The 22621-nt window shown below is 61.1% G+C and overlaps 1 protein-coding gene across 1 annotated transcript; it reads right to left on the bottom strand.

Moving 5' to 3' along the window:
* Nucleotides 1–386: 386 nt before the first annotated feature.
* TTLL8 (tubulin tyrosine ligase like 8) lies at nt 387–22376 on the bottom strand. Its single transcript, XM_036311266.1, has 13 exons — nt 22310–22376; nt 17036–17118; nt 14530–14668; nt 14059–14132; nt 13176–13304; nt 11993–12107; nt 10742–10867; nt 8691–8874; nt 6357–6505; nt 2808–3048; nt 1306–1741; nt 642–860; nt 387–452 (listed from the first exon to the last, which is right to left on the bottom strand). The coding sequence occupies exons 1-13, from the start codon at nt 22374–22376 to the stop codon at nt 387–389; spliced, it is 2028 nt and encodes a 675-aa protein (XP_036167159.1).
* Nucleotides 22377–22621: the final 245 nt, after the last annotated feature.

Here is a 22621-nt window from a genome sequence, read left to right as displayed (position 1 = left end):
CCGGGCTTGATTCCTGTCGAGGGCATGTACCTCGGTTGGGGCATGTGCACGAGGTGACCAATTGATGTGTTTCTCTCACATGGATGTTCCTGTCTCTCCCCCTCCCTTCCACTCTCTCTAAAAATCAATGGAAAAATGTCCTTTTTTTGGGTGAAGATTCACCAAAAAAAAAAAAAAAGAAAGAAAGGAAAAGAAAACGGATCCCGAGAGCCCAGTGATGGTTCAGATCTCGACCCCAGTCCCCCGAGACCGTGCGTCCCCCCCATCCTGTGGAGGAGACCCCACGCTCGGTCGGCCCCTGAAACTGATGTGACAGAACCCCCACTTTCCTGACAACCCGGCCAGGCCCGGGACGGGGCCAGGATACCCCAACCCTGGCTGGGAGCTCAGGCCAGCGGCAGCATCACGCCGGCTCCCTGCTTCAACCGCGGCCGCTGCCAGGCCCCGAGCCCCTGCGCGCAGACACCAGTGGGAGAGCGTCCCCGCCGCCTTCCCTGTGCCAGGCGCACCGGTGGCAGGGGGTGCACTTTGCCTACGATGGCATCCCCGCGACTGCCTACTGGACGGGTGTTCGGGCCTCATTGTCTCCGAGTTGAGCCTCAGAGCAGAAGACGCGCCTGGGGAGGGGCTCCGGCACCCACCTTTCCGTATTTCAGCTTCAGGTGCTGCGGGACGGCCCGGGGTCCGGGCGCCAGGTCGGGCATGGCCGTGGGGCCCCGCGCCTTCAGCGGCTGCGCGTCCCGGAACGAGGGGGAGAATCTGAAGTGGGGGATGGGCGGCATTTGCTTCTTGCCTTTCCGCACGCTGACGCCCTCCACGCAGAGGTCAGACCCGTAGACCGGTGGCAGGTCCACAGCAGACTGAGGGGGGCGAGGGGGCGAGGTTAGGAGCGCTGGCTGCCCTCCCCAGGGACCAGCACCCCCTTTTCCCAGGCAGCCAGTCAGGCATAAGGCCACAAGGGGAAGCACTGGCTACACTGCCCGATGCTGGGCCGCCCGCCCTCCAGGGAGGCCTCGGTGCAGGGTCCACCCACAGAGCCAGCAGCTGGCACAGAGCCCCCCGCCCCCATGGCCTGCGGAGGCCCCCGAGGGTGCGATTTCCCCGAAGAGAAGAGGGGGGCCCAGCAAGAATCGGCAGGGAAGGACCCAGCGGCCATGGGCGCCCCACAAGCCCAGTGACCCCATTGCTCGGTTGGCATGAGGGGCCAGCCAGCGGGGGCAGGGCCAGGCCCTGGGAGCACCCTGAGTTCGAAGCCTGGGTCCCCCCGCCCCCGCTGGGCTGGGCAGCCGTGCCCGGCGCCCGCACCTGCTTCCACAGCAGCTCGAAGTTGCCGACGTCGCAGTTGCGGTCGCCCTTGCGGTCCAGCACCACCTTGATGGTGTCCTCCTGCACCTGCGCACACAGCTGGGCCGTGACGGGCGTGGAGGCGTGCATGGTGGGGCTGGAGTTGATCTCGATCAGCCAGGGCTTGAAGTCGTGCCCCAGGATGAAGTCGGCGCCGTAGAGCTCGAAGCTGCTCTTGCGCGGCTCCACGTGGTCCTGGGCCACCTTCATGGTGTTGGCGATGGCCTGCTTCATGGCGGGGTAGATGACGCTGCCCCACACCGAGCCGCGGCCGCGCTTCTGCAGGTACTCCTGGAAGCGCGCGCTGGTCCACATGTTGTGGTAGGGCAGCAGCGGGCTGCGGCCCTTGTCGATCTTCAGGTGCTTCTGGATGGAGTTGTTGCAGAGGTGGATGGCCCTGCAAGGCCAAGCCATGGTCAGGGTCGCCCCCCGAGTCCCTACCCAGCCCCAGCCCCCAAACCCACACCCCAGCTGCACCCGGGGCCCCGCCCCCTGGCACCAGGTCGCTGCAGGAGGGACGCCAACAGCTCCCCGTCCTGCCTGGGGGACCCACAGACTGCACCAGGGCCAGGTCAGAAGCCCATGCCCAGCCGGTGTGGCTCAGGGGTGGACCTAGGAACCAGGAGGCCATGGTTTGATTCCCAGTCAGGGCACAGGCCCGGGATGCAGGCTCGATCCCCAGTGTGGGGCGTGCAGGAGGCAGCCGATCTGTGATTCTCTCTCATCCTTGATGTTTCTATCTCTCTCTCCCACTCCCTTCCTCTCTGAAATCAATATATATATATATATATTTTTTTTTTTTAAAAATCCCACCAGCCCGGGCCACCAACTAGGAACCTCCCCGAGCCTCAGTTTCCCCAATGTCCACGGCAATAAGATGGGCCTTTGAGGAGCTGGTCTGGGGAGAAGGATTCACCAACTAACCTTTCCAGTTCATTCACTTAGACTCGGGCCTTGTTCTAAACAGAGTAACGTCTCTGGGAACCCTGAACCCCAGGGGTGCTCTCGAGGTCATGTCCATGCACATGTGTCCGGGATTCCCACCTGGTCCAGGCCCCGCCCCCGCCCCCGCCCCCATGGCCGTGGGTAAGTTTTACTCTGGGAGACACAAGAGGGAGAAGAAAGAGACTCAGGCACACCGAAGAGTCTGGAAGCTGCCCTACCGCAGGTGTTAGGGTGACGGACCCTCGGGGCTCACCCCGTCTGGCGGGGCCACACCTGCGCAGAATCGATTTCAGGGACCCCTCGCAGCCTGGGGTCCAAGATGGAGAAGCGGGCGCAGGGACGGGGGGTGCTTCCGGGATTTTCTGAAGATTCACACTTGGTGGGCGTGCAGAGCGCTGGCTTTGGGGGACAGGGGCCTGGGCCTCCCCTCTGTGCATGATGTGGTGGGTGGTGGGCAACAGCAGACACAGCCTGGGCGCCCTGCCCGGGCCCACCCCACGGTGCCGACGCCCACTGACCCGTCCAGGTCGTCCAGGGAGAAGCGCCGTGTGGAGAAGCGCAGGTAGCTCTCCTTGTAGAACCAGATGGTCAGGGGGTTCCAGTCGGTGACCAGGAACCACTGCCGGATGTCGAACTTGGTGTCGTAGATGAGCAGCGGCGTCTCGATGTACTTCTGCACCACCCACTTGTCCTTGGCCAAGAGGTTGTCCGAGGCCACCAGCTCCAGGATCTCCTCCACGCGGTCCATGCACACGATGTCTGCAAGAGGCAGGGTGGCAGGGGTTGGGGGAGGGGAGGGAGCGCGAGGGCGAGGGGCAGGGGGTGGGGCGGCCTCTGACCTCAGGTCCAGCCTGCAGCCGGTGCAGCCCCAGGATTGCAGGGAGGAGTGAGGATGGGACAGAGGCCCTCTGGGAAGGCGGCCAGGGAGTGGCGGGTATGGCTGGACAGGGGAGCAAGGCCGGCTCTGGGAAGCCAGCAGGCAGGGGCGTGGGCTGCTCCGCCCACTGGGAGGGTCCAGGGAGGCCTCACGCCCACGGGTGACTGGACAAGCGGGGGTGGGCTGGGTGCCCTAGTGCTCACCCCCACCTGGCCCTTCTCCACTCTGCAGGGGGCTACGGTTTCTCACGCTCACCCCCAAAGTCAGGCCACGTGACTAGTCGTGAGCAGTGATGTCTGAGCAGAAGTGACGTCACTGCTCCGGCTGCAGCATTTGCTGTCACCCACAGACCCTGCGCCCGCTTTCCCTGGCAACCCTGAGGCCTGCAGCGAGTGGTGTCACACCGTAGAGGGCGGGGGACTTTGGTGGGCAGAGCCCCCCACACCACCCTCCCATGCCAAGCTGCATGGGCAACGGGCATGAGGAGGGATGAACTTGGTGAGGCTCATTCATGGCCTCGTTGAGAGCCACTGAGGTTTGGGGACTGTTTGTTACGCGGCACAACCTGGCCCATCCTGACTGATATGAGGGTGGAGGGGAGCTTTCCTCATAAGAACACGAGGCTGGTCTCCAGCTGCAGTAAGATGAGACCTTGCCATCCTGAAGGAAAGGCTGGGACAAAGCAACCAGCAATGGCGTGATGCTGAGCTGAGGGCAGGGAGGACTCAGAGGCGGGGACACAGCCAGTGACCAGGAGGAGAGTGGTGCTCTGGGGTCCTGACCAGGTGAGTCTGTGGGTGCCCTGGGGGTGCAGTGGGAGAAGGTCTGGCCTGAGGGATGGGAGCAGGGAGCCACGAACAGACAGCGCTGCCATCCAGAGCCTTGGGCTCAGGACAGAGCCCAGGCCTGGCACTGCTCCATCCGGGAGAGAGAATGTTCCGGGACAGATGATGTTTAGGACAGAGTGCAGTAACATCAAATTAACAGATCTTTAAAAGTCACATAAAAATTAACCACTTGTGAATTTAAAACAATGACAACAAAAAAATAATTCAAGGGGCCAACAGAATCTCCAAATGAAAAGAAAAATATATTTAGAGGCTCAGGAAAATGAGAACATTATATAACAAACTAGAGGCCCGGTGCACAAAAATTTGTGCACTCGGGGGGGGGGGGGGTCCCTCCGCCCGGCCTGTGCTCTCTCACAGTCTGGGACCCCTCTGGAGATAACAACCTGCTGGCTTAGGCCTGCTCCGGGGTGGCAGAGGGCAGGCCCAATCCCTAGGTGCAGCCCCTGGTCGGGCTCAGAGCAGGGCTGACTGGGGAGTTGGGGCGCTGCCCCCTGTCGTGCACAGAGCAGGGCAGATGGGGAGGTTGTGATGCCACCTTCAGTCATGCTCAGGGTAGGGCTGATTGTGGGGTTGGGGCACCGCCCCTGTCATACTCAAGGCAGGGTCGATGAGGAGGTTGGGGCACCGCCCCCTGTCATGCACAGAGCAGGGCCGATCAGGGGGTTGAGGAACTACCCCCTGTCACACACAGAGCAGGGCCGATCAGGGGGTTGGAGCGCCGCCACTGTCACACTCAGGGCAGGGCCGATGGGGAGGTTATGGCTCTACCCCGTCACACATAGAGCAGGGCCCGTGGGGGGGGGGGGGGTTGGGGCGCCACACCCTGTCACACACAGAACCGCAGGGCAATCAGGGGGTTGGGGCGCCTTCCCCTGTCACAAACAGAGCAGGGCGGATAGGGAGGTTGTGGCCCCGCCCCCTGTCATACACAGAGCCACAGGGCGATCAGGGGGTTTGGGCGCTGCCCCCTGTCACGCTGATCCCGGTGCCGGGAGGCATATCACCCTTTTACTATATAGGATAGAGGCCTGGTGCACGGGTGGGGCCAGCTGGTTTGCCCTGAAGGGTGTCCTGGATCAGGGTGGGGTCCCCACTGGGGTGCCTGGCCAGCCTGGATGAGGGGATGATGGCTGTTTGCAGCTGGTCACACACCCTTCAGGGTTGGGGGTCCCCACTGGGGTGCCTGGCCAGGCTGGGTGAGGGGCTGAGGGCTGTTTTCAGGCTGGCGGGTGACTGAAGCTCCCAACTGCTCCTTTTTTTCTTTTTTTTTTATTCTGGGCCAGCTTTAGCTCTGAGGCTTGGCTCCAGCTCTGAGGCCTCGGCTGCTGAAAGCAGGTATCTGGTTTGTTTGGGTTCTATAATCGAAACACTGTTTCAACTCCAGCTCTGAGATCCCGGCTGGCTGAAAGCAGGTTTCTGGGGTTTTGTTTAGCTTCTATGTTTGTAACAATGTTTCAAACTGCAAGCTCAGAGGCCGGCAGTGGCAGGCGGGAAACGTTGGAGTCCTCCGTCACTGAAGCAAACAAGCCTCATGTTCGCTTCAAGCTGCCTGGCTGCCGGCCGCCATCTTGGCTGTCAGTTAATTTGCATATCGCCCTGATTAGCCAATGGGAAGAGTAGCGGATGTACAGCTAATTACCATGTTTCTCTTTTATTAGATAGGATAAAAGGGTGCCGTTAAGGCCATATCCAGAGGAGATTTCATAGCCTTGCAGTTTCTTGTTGCACAAGAAATATTGAAAATAAATAAGCTTAGCGTTTAAGTCAGAGCCAAGAGGGGAAATGTCCCTTAAGGAACATTGAGAAAAAATGTAACCAAAAGTTGTTCTTTGGAAGCACAAATCTACCTTGAAATCTTCTTTTTAAAGAAGACACAAAGAAGCACACAGCGCTGACCATGGGGAATAAGAAGAACATGGTCATGGCTGCGACGCGAGAAGATGAGGCATAAAACGGACACACAGTCACCACGGACACGCTGACAAGGTGCGCAGGGCCGCCCCGAGCACCTGGGCTCGAGGTGGGTTATGAAGAGACCCGAGGAGTGGGCCCTGCTGCCCGAGAGGTGGTCCTTCGTCCACTCAGCAGCGAGCAGGAGCCTGTTGCCAGGATCGTCCCATCAACAAGGAAACGGCAGACCCGCTGGACTTGGGAAGAGGAAGGAGCCTCCTAATGAACTAGCAGAGCGCAGGGCAGAAGCCGGGAGGACAGTCCTGTTAGATGCCTGTTCCCGGGACCAGGCTGCCGGGAGCCTGGGAGTCTGAGCCCATGGACCCTGGTGCCCAGCCCACTCCTCACCCCGCAGGGCTGTCCCCGCAGCCGTCCTCCTCGGCACTCACCCCGGCCCCGGGACTTGGCCGCGGGCTTGACGATCCAGATGTTCCGAAGCCCGTCGATCTCCGTCTGCGGGCTCGCCGAGGAGATCCTGTTCAGCAGAGCCTGGCACTGCGAGAAGTGGCTTCTTGGGTTGGAGATGAAGGCCTTGCCACTGCAAAAGGCAGAGAGCGCGGAAGGCCTCAGGGCGGCGCTGGGGCTCCGCTGGCGGCAAGGCTGCTCCTGGCCGGGGGGCGTGGACACTGGGGCCCCGAATGTCGACCTGGGCCCAGTACAGGCTGCAGGGAGACTAAGGCGGGGCTCCCGTGTGGGGCCCCAAGTCAGTGTGGCCCTTGCAGGCCCGTGTGTCCAGCGGGAGGGGGTGTCTGGGATGGCATTCCCCCCATGGGCACCTCCTGGTGAAACGCCAACCTGGCCCGGCCAGGCAGCTCAGTGAGTGAGCCTTGACCTAGGAACCAGGAGGTCATGATTCGATTCCGGGTCAGGGCACAGGGCCAGGCTGTGGGCTCGATCCCCAGTAGGGGGCGTGCAGGAGGCAACCCATCCATGATTCTCTCTCATCATGGATGTTTCTCTCTCTCTCTTCCTCTCCCTTCTTCTCTGAAATAAAGAAATGTTTTTTAAAAATCAATAAAAACATTTTTAAAAAAAATCAATGTTTTGTAATTTTTGGGAGGTAAATCCTAAAAGTAAAAAATAAAAATGTGTAACTAAAAACCAAATGTAGGAGATGCAATAAAATGATGGAGAATACTTGATTAGGAGACCTCATTTAAGTAGCATGCAGTGAGCGGTGGCCGGCCGTTACGCCCGCTGCAACAAGGAGAAAAAGAAGCTTGGCCCCGGCCGGTGGCTCAGTGGTTAGAGCACTGGCCACCCAGAAGGGTCACAGATTCAATTCCTGGTCAAGGGCACATACCTGGGGTATAAGTTCAATCCCTGCCCCTTGTTGGGGCACACGTGGGAGGCAACTAATCCAGCTGTTTCTGCCACATCGATGCCTCTCTCTCCCTCCCTGTCTCCCTCCTGCCACTCTCTCTAAAAATCAATGGAAAAAATATCCTCACTCCTCGGTGAGGATTACAATAAATAAATAAATACACAAGTAACCCTCACCTGAGGATATGTCTTTACTGATTTTTAGAGAGCGGGGGAGGGGAGAGGGAGGGGGAGGGGGAGGGGGGAGCGGGAGGGGGAGGGGGAGAGGGAAACATCAATTGGTTGGACCAGGATGGAACGCCAGCCTGGGCATGTGCCCTGACAAGGAATCACACCTGTCACCTTTCTAGGCCCCAGACTACGCGCCAACCAACCAGCCCGCTGGCCGGGCTGCAAAGGCGTTTTGATTTCACTGTGGAGGCATCTGACACCAGAGTGAGCCGCCCGCCCCGTCCCCTTGCTCCCCCGGGAGGGCGTCAGCTCCACATCCACCCACAGCCGAGGGGAGTGCGACCCTCTCTCCGGCGGCACCGACTCCAGGCCGGGGCGGCTCACACGCGGGGCCGGGCTCAGCACCATCACCGCGGAGCAGGGAACCCTGACCTCCAGCAAACAGCAGGAGACAAGGGGTGATCCAGGTGCGGCCTCGGCACTGGGCGGTTTGAGAACAGGCTGGAGACGACAGGAGACAGAACTGCCCAACCTGAAGGCGGGTCAGGACCAGCGTTCATGCTCAGCTCAGCGAGAGGGGACATGTGACACACCCTCCGACACGTGACCGGAGGCCAGAGAGGAGCAGGAGCCACATCGGAGAGAAAATGGGGAGCACTTTTCACAGTTGATGGGAGTCTCTAACCACGACCGATGGTGACCCTCACTCCCGGACGGTGACCCTGACGCCCGGACGGTGACCCTCACTCCCGGACGGTGACCCTCACTCCCGGACGGTGACCCTGACGCCCGGACGGAGACCCTGACGCCCGGACGGAGACCCTGACTCCCAGACGGTGACCCTCACTCCCGGACGGTGACCCTGACGCCCGGATGGAGACCCTGACTCCCGGACGGTGACCCTCACTCCAGGACGGTGACCCTCACTCCCGGACGGTGACCCTGATGCCCGGACGGTGACCCTCACTCCCGGACGGAGACCCTCATTCCCGGACAGTGACCCTCACTCCCGGATGGTGACCCTCACTCCCAGACGGTGACCCTCACGCCCGGACGGTGACCCTCACTCCCGGACGGTGACCCTGACGCCCGGACGGTGACCCTCACTCCCGGACGGTGACCCTCACTCCCGGACGGTGACCGTGACACCCGGACGGTGACCCTGACGCCCCGGAGGCTGAGGTTCCCCAGGCCTCCCCGCGGTCCCCGCGCCCCCGCCGCACTCTTACTGAATGAGGGCGTAGTACTGCTGGGTCAGCTCCTTCCACTGCTCCTCCGTCAGGTCCGTGGCGGTGTCCTGGGCGAGGTCGATGTCCTCGTGCTCCAGCTGCCCCAGGTAGGCCTGGCACACCTGGCACGCCATGTCCACCAGCTGCCCCGGGAGGCCCAGGAGCTTCGGGTCGTTCTCGGGAGCTGAAACCAAGCGCAGGCACGTGGAGTGGCCCCGCTGCCCCGGTGCCGCCGGCCTCGCTGGGGACGCTTCTCAGGCAGCCACCTGGTGCCACACGGGTCTGGGCAGGTGCCCGCCCCTCCCTCGGGCCCTCCCTCTGCCGGGCGCCCACCAGCGCCCCCACTGCCTCCATCAAGGCTCAGCCCCGCGGGGTGGGACGCGGTGGCACTTCCTACAAACTCCGGGCAGCGGCCCACGCCTGGCGTTCAGTGACCAACTGCGCGCCCGTGATGCCCGCAAGCCCACGGGGCAGCGAGGCGTCCCAGAGGCATCGTGCCTGGAGGCAGCCCGGGGTGCAGAGCACGCCCAGCGATTCAGGCCCAGCCCAGTCGCTGCCCTGGGAGGCTTGTTCATGGGCTGGGCGCAGAGGCTGCAGCCGGCAGCGAAAGCCCGTGCTGAGGTGGAAATGACAGCAAATGACTATTTTTTAAAGTGAAAAATGGCGCTTCGGGCTTCGGTCTGACACGAGGGGCTCAGGAGTCCCTGTTCCATGTCAACCACGAGCAGAGCCGAGCACACCGGGGGCCCTCAGAGCAGGGGCCGGGCACAGCCGTCCCTGGAGCTGCAGCGCCCGGTGGGCGGGCACACGCGCAGCGGCCGCCCGGGGCCCGGAGGCCCGACGGCAGGGACCAGCTGCTGGCGCTGGAGGCTCCGCCTGGGGACCCTCACGTTTTCCACTTTTACCTGCAGGAGCTTGAAGAGCAGAGACACACACCCCCCCCCCCCCCCCATAGCTGTGGTGAAACAGCCACAGCTCCTGCCGGGATCTGAGCCCAGCAGCCTGGGGAGGGAGGGCGCATTCCACGCCAGCCCTGCTGCCGCCCTGGGAAGCAGGCGGGTCCTCATCCAGGGCCCAGGGCACTCGCCCCACATCCCGCGCCCTCACTCAGGCGCGCCCTCACTCAGGCCTGTCTGTGCTCCCCCTTCTGCCCAGGACACCGGGTCTGGCTTTGAACAGAAAACGACCAGGCAGCCCTGGACAGTGTGGCCCAGTGGATAGAGCATCGCTCTGCGGACTGAAGGGTTGCGGGTTTGATTCCGGTCGAGGGCACAGGCCCGGGTTGTGGGCTCGATCCCCAGTAGGGGGCGAGCAGGAGGCGGCCGATCCATGGTTCCCTCTCAGGTTTCTCTCTCTCTCCCTCTCCCTTCTTCTCTGAAATCAATAAAAATGTATGTTTTAAAAAGAACCTTAAGAAAATAATTTAAAAAGCACACAAAGAAAAGGACCACGCAGGCCAAAGGCGAAAGCACAGACTGCGGAGCCGGGGGCCAGCCATGAAACCCCCGTGTGCGCCGTGGTGATGGGCACGTGCCCTCACACATCTAACAGCCGGGGTGACCCCGATGCAAACTATGGACTTGGGGTGACAGTGACGTGTCCGTACGGGCTCAGCGATCGCCCCCGACACCCCTCACGGACGGTGGGGGGCCTGGCATGGGGGGGAGCATGAGACACTGCCCTTCCCCTCGGTGTTGCTGGGACCTAAACCTGCCTCACGGCCCGGCCAGCGCGGCTCAGGGTCGAACGCCGACCTCGGAGCCAGGAGGTCCCGGTTTGATTCCCGGTCGGGGCGCAGGCCCGGGGTGCGGCTCGAGCCCCAGCGGGGGGCGTGCGGGGGCAGCTGTTGATGATTCTCTCATCGTTGATGTCTCTCTCTCTCCCCCCTCCTTCCGCTCTGACATCAATGAAAACGTATTTTTAAAAACTGCTTCGTTCACGTGGACCAGCACCAAACCCTCACTGGGGTCTTCAGGCCCCGCTGGCACCCGGAGCACACGCCTCCCGGGAGTGTGGGAACAGAGTGGGGTCAGGGGTCAGGGGTCACTCACCTTTCTGGCTGCCGGGGTCCGCGTCCTGGGCCTCCTTGGGCCTGCTCTGGGCGTGGCTCTTGGGGCAGTGCTGGTGGCTGACCACCCACTTGAGGATGCTGGAGGCCGCTGTGCGCCGGAAGTCATCTGCAAAGGCACCGAGGCCTCGCCCCCTCTGCCCACGCTGGGCCCGAGACCTGGGCCCTTGCCAGCTGCCCCAGCTCAGGGGTCCCACAGCCCCCCCTCCCCCTGCTCTGCAGAGGGACTCCTAGCACACCTGGCGAGGCCCAGAGGCAGAAGCCACAGCCCCACCTGCCCCCCAGGACCGAGGTCCAGGAGCCCCACCACCTCCCCCTGCTCCAGGCTCTCGGCCCACCCCCCGAGGGCTCCTCCCGGACAGCCCTGCACGTGTGGCCCATCCAGCACAGCAGGCAGCTCTCGCCCCTCCCCCCCGGCGCTACCCTGTGCCTTTGGGGTCCGCACATTCCAGCACCTTCTTGCCCAGCCTGCTCCTTTCACCCCTCAGTGGAGGCCGGCCCCTGCCCACCTGCCACCTGCCTCCCAGCAGCTGCTGCCGCCCAGGAGCTTTGAGAACCTGAGCTCCCCTGGCTGCTGCCCCCCACACCCAGGGCCGCCAAAGCCCAGGCCTCCTCCTCCTCCAGAACAAATGTCCCTGAGCCCTACACGACCCTGCTCTCTGCCGGCTCCCCTTAGCCCCCTCGCCTGCCCGGCCCTCCAGGGCTCCACCAGGCCCCTCCAGGCCACCCTGCCACCATCACGCTGCCTGGGCATCTGCTCCCGGTGGGCCCGGGTGGGTGAGGGCACAGGCAGGGGTGCCGGGCAGGTGCCACATCTCCATGGCCCCAGGTCGGTGCTCAGGAAACACAGTCGCCCCTCAGACCCGGCCCCACCTGCCCTGACCACCTTCTCTCTCCTGTGGCCTCTCAGCAGGTCGACCAGGAGCCCCCTTCATCCTGGGCCAGAGCCCGTGGGCCCCACGTGGTCCCAGCGCCGCCCCCAGAGGAGGCGGCAGCTCCGAGCGCACTCAGCCCCGTGGCCCCCGCCAGCCCCCTGCCCACGCTGCCCACAAAAGCGTCTGGAGGGCCTCGCCATGTGCACGGAGCTGAGCCCCGGGTCGGGTGGTGCAGGTCCCCGCCAGCTCCGGGCCCAGACCGGCCCTCAGCCACGCCGCCCATGGCCCCCCCGAAGGCCCGCAGCCCGAAGCAGGGAGGTCCCGTGGGTCCCGGTCTGGGCCACAGGCCAGCTACCTACCCAGGAACTCCTGCTTCTCGCTGTCGGAGCCCAGGCCGTAGCAGCGTGGGAAGAAGGCGTCGGGGTTGGCCTGGGCGTACCAGGGCAGGCTCCTCATGTTCAGGCACAGCCCGATCTCCAGAGAGAGCGGAGAGTCCGGTGCCACCCTCCCCACCGCCGTCCCCCGCCTGCCCCCTCCCCGCACCTGCAGAACGCCCCCCAACAGCCCCGCCCACCCTGGCCAGCTCATCCTCTGGGCAGGGACCACCCGAGGGCACGGGGGCATGGGCAGCGGGGCAGGTGGGAGGGGCTACCACAGCCGTCCCCGCACTCGGCCTCGGGGACACCATCTGCGGTTCCAGGGACCTGGGGGAACTGCTCCCGGGGTCCAGCTGCCGCCCATGTGGAAGGAAGCTGAGCCCCTCGCGGCCACTTGGCGGGGGTCTTTGCAGGGAGCCCAGCCTGGCTGGGGCGCCCACAGTATCGCCCACGCTGCACAGGAGGCCACGCCCTGAGCCTTGGGAGGACGCAGGGGGGCTGGACCCCCACACAGAGCCATGGGCAGCGTGGCCTCGTCCCCCCCTCCTGTGCTGTCCTTGCCTGTTGAGGGGCTGGCCCCCCGTTGTCAGGGAAGCCCTCTACCAACCTCACCCAGCGGGACCTGCAGGCCCCTCCCCTGAGCCAGAGCCCAAGGGCAAGTGGGGGACAGCCCCCCTGTAGGCGGGGCCGTGGGGCTGGAAGGCGAGGGAGGACGTGACGGGCGTGCAGGCTCTATGTGCCCGTCCCTTACAGAGCCCGTCACTGTCCCTGTAGCTATAGGTCCCCACGCAGGTGAGGGGGGCCACCCCTCCTCAGGCCTGGAGCCCCTCCCGGGACCCAGAACCCCTCCCGGGACCCAGAGCCCCTCCCGGGACCCAGAGCCAGGGTCCAGCCCGTTTCAGGCTTGGGCTGTGAACCCACAGCAGGCGCTTCTGTGGCCTCAGGGTCACCCAGGGACACGGAGAGGGGCACGGGGGGGGCGGGGGGCGCTGGGGGTCAGGTGGTGGGTCCGGAGGTGCTTGCAACTGTGGACATTGGCACAGTGTGGCGTTTGCCGGGGGTGGGGGGGGTGGGAGGAGCCCGAGGAGGACCCCAAGGCGACTGGTCATGTGTGCTCCCCTCCCCCCAGGCCCGCGATGCCCGCCCAGCCCGTGCCCGCCCTCACCTTGGTGGTGAAGGACGCCGTCTTGCCGTAGTGGTTCAGCATCTGGTCGCCGCTCAGGCTGTGGTAGTCGATGGAGTCCCTTTTGATCGTCCACAGGAAGTAGGGGACCTCGTTTCGCACCAACCTGGACTGGCAGGAGGCCTCCATCAGGACCCACGTCCTGTCCCGCCAGTTGGCGGGGCCACGGGGGGAGTCGCCGCCCCCCATCACACCCGCTGCGGGGCCACCGTGCGCGGGGAGGGGGGGGGGCGGCGTGGCCCAGGGTCCTGCTCCTCGCAGGTCTAATGTAATCACGTGTCCGTTCTCCCGGCAAACGCTTGTGGCCTCGTTTTAAGTCTGTCCCTCCCCCGAGTCCCGCATGAGGGCGCCTGGCGTCTCCGCACGGGCTCTCAGGACCGGCACTGCGGGCTGAGCTGCCCCCCAACCCCGGCCCAATCAAGGTCACCAGCTGGGCTGTTTGGGGTCCAGCTCTGCTCAGTGGTCACTGTTCAGCCAGCACAGTGAGAGGCACCTTCTCCTGCCGGCTCCTCGTGGCGTTTCCAGTCACAGACACAGCCTGTCGGCTCACACACGGGCACACAGGACACACGTGCTTATGCACACCCGTGCACGCACTTACACATGCATGTGCTCACACACGTACACATGCACACGCATATGCTCTCATACGTGCACACATATGCATGAGCTCACACACATGGGTATACACACATGGGTGCACACACATGGGTGTCCTGCAGCGTGTCACCCGGCTGTGGGCTGTCTGACCCCCGCTGGGCTCTGCAGCAGCTGGTGCAGAGGCCTCCGTGACAGGCTGTGTCCCCCCCCCCGCCCATGCCATGGCTGCGCCCGGGTCCCCCAGGGCCTCGCGCAGGGGACCTACCATCACGTCGTGGATGTCGTCCGTTTCCTCGAAGGCCACTTCCTGGCTTTCTTTGCTTTCAGGACGTTTACTTTCTGCAAATACAACATGGGGGCATCCACGCGTCACGGCCGAATGCCTGGCCACCAACACTCGCTTCCGGCGGCCACAGCAGCCAGACGGCCCCTGACCGCCCAGCAGCCTCACCTGCAGGGTCCTGGCTGGAGCAGGGGCAGGGCCCGAGGTGGGGGGGTGGCGGGGAGGGGGCAGGTGGGGGGTACCCTGTGTGAGCTGAGGAGGAGGAGAGACGGTCAGGGCGACGGCGCTGAGACGTGGCCAAACCCGGGCTTGGGCGGTGGGTGCCTGTGTGGGAGGCAGTGCGGCTCCCGCGTGGGGAGGCGGGTCCTCTGCCTTCGAGGGGGGCCCAGGTCCCAGGACCCGGGGCCTCGAGACAGACACACGCACATGGAGGGCCAGGGCTTCAATACCGACCAGCGGCCTCTTCGCCTTCGCCGTCGGCACTGACAGAGATCCGGGGCAGGAAGTGCAGCTTCTTCTCCACCCAGCCCTTCCTGCGCAGCAGCGCCCGCACCACGGGGTAGTGGCCGTGGATGGAGAAGATCTTCTTGTCCTCGAATGAGAGAGCACAGAGTCAGCACACGCCCGTCCCGCGGGAGCAGTTTCCTCTCAAAAATATGTCTGTACGGATTTCAGAGAGGAAGGCAGGAGAGAGCGAGACATCAGTGATGAGAACCGCGCATCGGCTGCCTCCCGCACGCTCCCTGCTGGGGACCGAGCCCGCAACCCGGGCCTGTGCCCTGACTGGAATTGAATCCAGGACCCTTCACTCCATAAGCTGATGCTCTATCCACTGAGCCACACCAGCTAGGGCAGGAAGTGCAATTTTTAAAAGCAATCAGTCCAGCCCTGGCCGGTGTGGCCCAATGGATAGAGTGTCGACCTGTGGACCAAAGGGTCCCGGGTTCGACTCGGTCAAGGGCACGTACTTCAGTTGCAGGCTCCTCCCGGCCCAGTCCCTGGTCGGGCTCGTGCAGGAGGCAGCCCATCGATGTGCCTCTCCCCCTCTCTTCCACTCTCCCTAAAAACCAACGGGAAAATGTCCTCGGGGGAGGATTAACTAACGAACTAAATAAAGAAATAAAGCAATCAGTCCCCAGCAGGCATGGAAGGAGAGGCGAACGGAGCAGACAGGGCGGGCGGAGGGAGAAGGTAGGCACCAGCAGTCCGACTGGTAAACACGCTTCCTGCTGCAGCTGGAAGGTGAAGAGCACCAGACTCGATTTTTAAAAACCCAACCCTGTGCTGTTTGCGAGAGAAAACGAACAGCACAGCCTACGGGCCAAAGATGAGAGGACCCACATCTGAGGCAGAACTGACGTCGGGACAAAGTCACATCACCCGCCCTAGCCAGCCTGGCTCAGTGGGTAGAGCATCGGCCTGCGGACCGAAGTGTCCCGGGTTCGATTCCAGACAAGAGCACGTAGCTCGGTGGCAGGCTCCTCCCCAGCCTGGGGCCTGGTTGGGGCACGTGCAGGAGGCAACCAATCAGTGTGTCTCTCTCTCATCAATATTTCTCTGTCTTCCCCTCTCCCTTCCACTCTCTCTAAAAATCAATGGAAAAATATCCTCAGGTGAGGATTAAAAGAGGTCACATGAACGTCGCTGGAGTAAAGACGATTATTTAGTAATTGAGAGAAAAGAGTCGGCCCGCAGAACGATGCGCTCGTGTGCACCTGTTGGCAGGGCGGCCGTTATCTGCAGCGGGAACGGACAGAACGGAAGAGCAGACACATCCACAGGCAACAGGTGTTAACACGCTGCTCTCCGTGCGGATGGGACACAGGCAGAAGCTCAGCGTGGCCACAGGCGCCTCCGCCCAGGGTGTGCAGCCAGCGTTCGCACCGCCTTCCGCCTACACTCACCAGACGCAGGCACAGAGCGTCTCAGCAGGGTGACTCACGCAGACACACGCTCAGCCACAACGCACCTGCTGAGGAGTCAGTGACAGACCAACTGGGAAAAGTACAGACATTCGCAACGCGGCTTGCCAGTCGCCCGTGATCAGGGAGGAAGGAATCATCCTAATATATAAAGAGCCAGGTGCCATCACGACCTAAACGTCCGGACGGACGACCGAACACCAGGCTAGGGTCCCGGCCGGCGCAGCGGGAGTCAGTCCTGGGTCCCGGCTGCCCGCGGCACAGCGACGGGAGGGAACTGTGGGAACGGAGCTGGCCTCTGGGTCCCTGCGATCAGACTGGCCTCTGGGCCCTCTCCCCGGCCCACAGGCTCACGTAACCATGTGCCCGGTCCCTCGGGGCTCCCAGGCTCCCGGACTTCTGCGCAAGGACAGAAATGGTGGCGTCTGTCCTCACTGCGTCCCCGAGAGGGGCCTGGGGAGCAGGGGCCGGCACACGGGCTCCAGGTCATCACGAGCCTGTCCCTGACACAGAACCCTGGCCCGGAAGTGTGCCCAGGGCCTGAGGCCGCATGGCGGGACCTGGGACAGGCTTCCACACCTCATATGTCTGCATGTCCCCAATCTTGAGAGTATTTCCAGCGTCCAGCTGAAATAAAAGGTAACGCTAGCCCTAGCTGGTGTGGCTCAGTGGATAGAGCATTGGCCTGCGGACTGAAGGGCCCCAGGTTCCATTCCTGGTCAAGGGCACAGGCCTGGGTTGTGGGCTCGAGTCCCAGTAGGGGGCGTGCAGGAGGCCGCCCATCAGTGATTCTCTCTCATCATTGATGTTTCTCTCTCTCTCTCCCTGTCCCTTCCTCTCTGAAATAAATTTAGAAAAATTTTAAAGTAACTCTAACACAAGCTTCCACGTGGTGACCAGGCCTGGGGGGCCAGGGACCAAGGCCGGCCGGGACTGGGTGTTGGGTGTTAGAGCTCTGGACTCACTCCCCAAATTCCAAAATCAAATTCCGTATTTAAAAGGCGGCCCCTCCCCACCGAGTCCCCAGGAGCATTTACCTTGATTGCCTTTTCCGTCAGCTGTCTCGCCATTTTGTATCTGTCCAGTTTGGGGGAGGCAGATGAGTCTCCTCGTTTTAATTCTGCAAAAGAGAAAGCAGATACGGAGGCAAATGGGTGCTCTCACCACGGAGACACCAGGCGGGTTCACAGAGGCCCCGCTGCCCACAACCCTGCCCCGGTCTGTCCTGATTCAGGGCGGACCCAGGAGCCCCGCAGCCCTGAGCAGCAGGTGCAGCCCCACTTCTGCCCCAGACCCCCCATGCACCCCTCCCCCCAGCCTCTAGCTCTCACCCCCAGGCCCTTCTCCTGCATCTCCCCAGACCCCTCTCCAGGCTACAACCCCTCCCCACGCTCCCCCACAGCTCAGCCTTGAGGCACCGTCTTTCCGCACAGGGTCCCCCAGCACTGCCCCGACCTGGGCCAGTCCTGTCTGAGACCAGCCCCGCTCGGCTCCTTCCTGTGACCACGGCCACGAGCCACCGTGAGTTTCATAGTAAACACCTTCAACATGAAAATGAACACCTCCCCCTGCACCCTCCCCATCCTGCCCCTGCCTCTCTCCACAGCCCCCTCTCCACCCGTCTGCGGGGCTCCACCAGACACGTTCACGCTAAGTCACGCATGGTCCCCGTCACTCCCCGGGGCCTGGCAGCTCCTCCTCATGGCAGCCCCTTTCCCTCTCCCCTAACCATGGGGGAGCCCAGGCCCAGACCCCAGACCTCTGTGCTTGGTCCACGCCCTCGGCCACCTCTTCCTGGCGGTGGCTTTAAATCCCCCTGGACAGTGCCCAGGATCGTACGCACCCCTGCACCCACCGTTCCTGCTGGCCAAGGCGCATCGCAGGTGGGAGGCCAGCAGACCCCCCGCCTGCTCCTCCTGGGGCCCCCTCCACCCTGGGCCCCAGAGACCCACGTCCACACGGCCGGCTGCCTCAGACCCCAACCCCGAAGCCCTGCCACATGGAGCGAGGGACCCACGGCCCCGCTGGGCACCACACAGAACTGATCTGCGGCGTCCGGGCCTCCGTGAGGGAGCTGAGCCCGCGGCCCAGGAGAAGGCATGGAGCGGCCTGCAGAGGGCGGCCATCGGAGTGAAGACCGGCGAGCGGGGCCTTGTCAGGGCTGATGTGTTCTGCTCCGTGACGGAAGCCAAGGTCCCAGGCTGGGAAACACACCGGCAAGCTCACATCTGGGCCCACAGGAGGGGCTCCCTGATTCCACCTGTTCGACGCCTGCGCTGGGAACACCAGTCCATGCAGACAGAGCCGGGCGGGAGGGGGCAGGCGGGGGCGGGCGGGGAGCCGGGCCGGTGCAAACACCCAGCAGCTCGGTCCTCACAGACACGCCAGCGAAGGCGGGTGAGGACCGAGATCTGAACACGGCGTTGCCATCCCCTCTCCAGCTCCGCAGCCCCGGGCACGTGACTCCGGGACACGGGACAGCGACCAACATCGTCCCTAGAGAAGATGACGCCCCCTGGTCCCAGCTCCGTTAGGCCAGGGATCGATAACAGAACCAAGTATCGGGCAGAAAGCCAGCCCGTTAGCAAGCACGCTCCCCACAGCCCGCGGCCGAGGAAGCGATCGCGCAGAAAGCGGTGCGTGCTGACGAAATGGGAACCGAAGGCCAACACCAGCGCTCGGGCCGCGAAGCTGCGTTCAGGAAGGGAGTTTCTGCTGCAGGTGCATCTATGGGGAGACAGTAAAGGCTGAGACCCAGAGAGAGGTGATGTGAGGAAGAACCAAGTAAACGCAACCCCCCACCCCCCGGGTAACAGGAAAATGTTTTTTAATTCGATAAAGAGAATCAACCAAGCCCAACGTTTAAGACTCATAAGATCAATAAACAATGGGAGACGCGAGTCATTAAAAAAAAAGGCATCAAAAAGCCGTAACGACAGGAAACCCCTTACTCAGATGCTTACAAACTGAGAGGCTATTATGAACTTCAGGGCAATAAACTAGGAATGGAGAAAAAATGGGCTGTTGTTAGAATCAAGGGCAAATGGAGGCCAGCCTTGGAAATGCCCTGAGCAGACAAAACCGGGTTAGTCATCCCAGCAGAACCCCACGCACGACGGGTCCAGGGCAGGCGCCCAAAATGTGCCGCTGCGATGTGCTGAGTATTACGAGTTAAATTACTTAGGAATCAGCCGGACTCATCGAGTCCACTCCTGGGAATAGATCCGAAAGCCCCCAAAATACTAATTCGAAAGGATACATGCACCTCTGTGTTCACAGCAGCTTCATTTACAAAAGCCAAGGTCTGGAAGCAGCCCAAGTGCCCATCAGATGAGCGGGGAAAAGGCCGTGGTACAGCCACACAGTGGAACACTAAGCCGTAAAGAAGAAGGGACTCTTACCTCTGGCGACAGCACGGACGGACCTGGGAATGCGGTGCTGAGTGACATAAGCCAGAGAAAAAGAGACGCCGTAGGATGTCACTTACATGTGGGATCGAATGAACAAAACAGCAGCAGACTCATGGACACAGAGCAGACCCACAGCTGCCAGAGGGGAGGAGGGCTTCGGGCTGGGTGAAAGGGGTGGAGGGATTAAGGGGAAAAAATTCACAGACAGACAACAGTGTGGTGGTTACCAGAGGGAAAGGGGTGGAGGAGGTAGGAGAAGGTGAAGGGGGACCAAGGGTGAGGGAAGGAGACTCAGCCTGGGGTAGTGAACACACAATACAATATACAGATGATGAGTCACAGAATTGTGCCCCTGAAACCTGTATAACTTTATTAACCAATGTCACCCCAATTTCAAAAAGCAACAGCCAGTGTCAGAAGGACCCCTGACCCCTTCGATGCCCCCGCCCCAAGCAGGTAATAAATCTCCCGCATGCCAGGTGCCCACCCCAGACATGGGGGTTTTGGGGCTGAGAACCAAACTAGAAATTAATAACAAAAAGGCAACTAGAAATTTTCCTAAACGTTCAAGAAGTAAGCGGCCCACTTTTATTTTATTTAAGAAATGCATATTACATAGATATTTGTTGTTGTTGTTAATCCTCACCGAGGATGTTTTCCCGTTGATTTTTAGGGAGAGAGGGAGAGAGAGGGAAAGACAGAGAGAAACATCGATGTGAGAGAAACACATTGATTGGTTGACTCCTGCATGAGCCCTGACCAGGGCCAGGGCCCGAGGAGCCTGCAACCCAGGCATGTGCCCTTGACCGGAATCGAACCCGGGACCCTTTGGTCTGCAGGTGAACGCTCTATCCACTGAGCAACACCGGCCAGGGCCGCAGCCCTCTTTTAAAATAAAACATGAATCAAAGCCAATTTCAAAATGATCGGAATTAAATGAGAATGAGAATGTGACCTATCAGAGCACCGCAACGCAGCTGCGTGGTGATCGGGGGAAGGGTGCCGGCTTAAGTGCGTAAGTTATAAAGAAAACAAGCTGAACGTTATCTACCTGCCATCTCAAGAGGCCAGAAAGAGACCAATTAAACGAGAAGGTCGGAGCTCAGCAACAATAAAAGAAGGTAAGGCTTCCATGAAATGAGAAGAAGGTGCACTCTAGAGAAAACAGGCAAAGCCAAAAGTTGGATCTTTGAAGCATTTTTTACCGGATAAACCTCTCCAAGGCTGGTCAAGAAGAAGGGGAACATGGATTACCAGCAGCAAGAATGGAAAGGGGCCCAGGACCGCCGCGTGGGATTGAAATGATGACACGGTCCTATGAGCACCCGCGTGCCAGGAGTTTGACAGCTCATGTCAAACGGGCTCAACCGAACTGACACAACAGGAATCAGGACGGGCCTATTTCTGTCAAAGAAATTCCCAAGTGAAACAAGGTCTGGGTGGCAGCACAGGTCAATTTTCCCAAATATTTAAGGGAAAAAAATATACATAAAGAAGAAAAAAGCGGCCAAAAAAAGAAAAACAATTAAAAATTTTAAGAAATCTTATATAAAGCCTTTCATTGAATGGGAAAACCGGGCTCTTTTCAACTCTTTTCATGAAGCCATAAGTTTAACACCCAAACCTGTCAAGAATGCTACAAGAAGGGAATAGTAAAGGCCGATCTCACTCGTAAAAAGAGACGCGAGTCCTGCCTGAGCGGCTCAGTTGGTTGAGCATCACCCGGGGCTTAGGGCTCCATCCTCAGGGGGGGGGGGGGCGTGCAGGAGGCAGTCGATGTATGTTCCGCACATTAATGTTTCTCTCTCTCTCTCCCTCCCCCTTCCTCTCTCTCTCTCTCTCAAAAAAATTAATAATAATAAAAAACGTAAACAAAAAAAATTTTAGTCAAATCCAGCGACATATGAAACAAAACAGCAGGACCACGTGGAGTTTAGTCCATGAGTCCAAAGTTGATTTAATGTTTGACAATCCCTCAACGTAACCCACCACACTCACAGCCGAGAGAACAAATCTATGTATTGCCATCTCAACAGATGCAGAGGACAGTGTGGGGTAAAATGTCAGAGCTGTTCATTTGAAAATTCTTAGTAAACCAGGTAAAAAAGGGAACCGTCTTTAACGTGTGCAGCAATATCATCCTTCGTGGTGAAATACTGAGCACCTTCCTTCTGCGTTTGGAATGAAACAACAAAAAAGATGCCCACTCTCCCACCTGTGTTCAACGTTCTATGGAAAGAGCTGGCCAAAGCAATAATGCAAGAAAAAGAAATAAAATGACGAAGAGGGGAAAGGGTTGCAGATGAGTGTGCACAAGTCTAAAGGAATCTATTCGCTGTTGTAATTCGTAGGTGTGTTCAGGAACGTCACCAAACTCCACTGAGCAACACCGGCCAGGGCCGCAGCCCTCTTTTAAAATAAAACATGAATCAAAGCCAATTTCAAAATGATCGGAATTAAATGAGAATGAGAATGTGACCTATCAGAGCACCGCAACGCAGCTGCGTGGTGATCGGGGGAAGGGTGCCGTCAGTAAAACGAAATCAGTTGTTGTTCTAAACACACTAGAACCGCCGAGAAAATGAAACCTGAGCATGTCGCCGACAACGGCCTTCAAAAGGTCTTGCGTCCCTGCACCTGAAGCCACCAGGCTGGACGGTCGCGGGCGGGAAGACCCGACGTTAGATGGACGGACCCACAGTCTGTGCGTGTGCAGACCGACCGCTCACAGCCGCGGAGCCGCGCCGGCCTCCAGGGGCAGCCAGGACACCGGGGTGGGCGGACTGGCCACCCAGCCCCGGAGGACCACAGGGCAAGTCCACGGAGCAGATGGAGAAACACCAGCGAGTCTGATTTTCACAGAAACACGGGGCACAGGGGCGGCGGGCGGGCAATACTGACTGTTTTCTTCTCTCCAGTCTCCTTCCGAGGAGGCCGACAGGAGCCGCTTCCTCTCCCCCGGCTCCATTCCAGCCCCCGGCAGCTCCTCCTTCCTCCCTTCTGCTCCGGGCCCTGCAAGGAGGGGCGGTCAGGGATGGATCCAAGCCCGGAGCAGGGGCGGGCAGGACTGAAGTCGGGCAAAATGAAGGTTGGGCGCAGGTCTGGAGTAGGAGCAGGGCTGGGGAGGGGTGGGGAGGGCAGGGCTGGGGAGGGGTGGGGAGGGCAGGGGTGGAGAGGGGTGGGGAGGGCAGGGCTGGGGAGGGGTGGTGTGGG

Source organism: Myotis myotis, unplaced genomic scaffold (assembly GCF_014108235.1).
Source record: "Myotis myotis isolate mMyoMyo1 unplaced genomic scaffold, mMyoMyo1.p scaffold_m19_p_54, whole genome shotgun sequence".
In the NCBI taxonomy this organism is placed as follows: domain Eukaryota; kingdom Metazoa; phylum Chordata; class Mammalia; order Chiroptera; family Vespertilionidae; genus Myotis; species Myotis myotis.
Note: the sequence above shows the minus strand (reverse complement) of the source record. Positions and strands in the feature narration are given on the sequence as shown.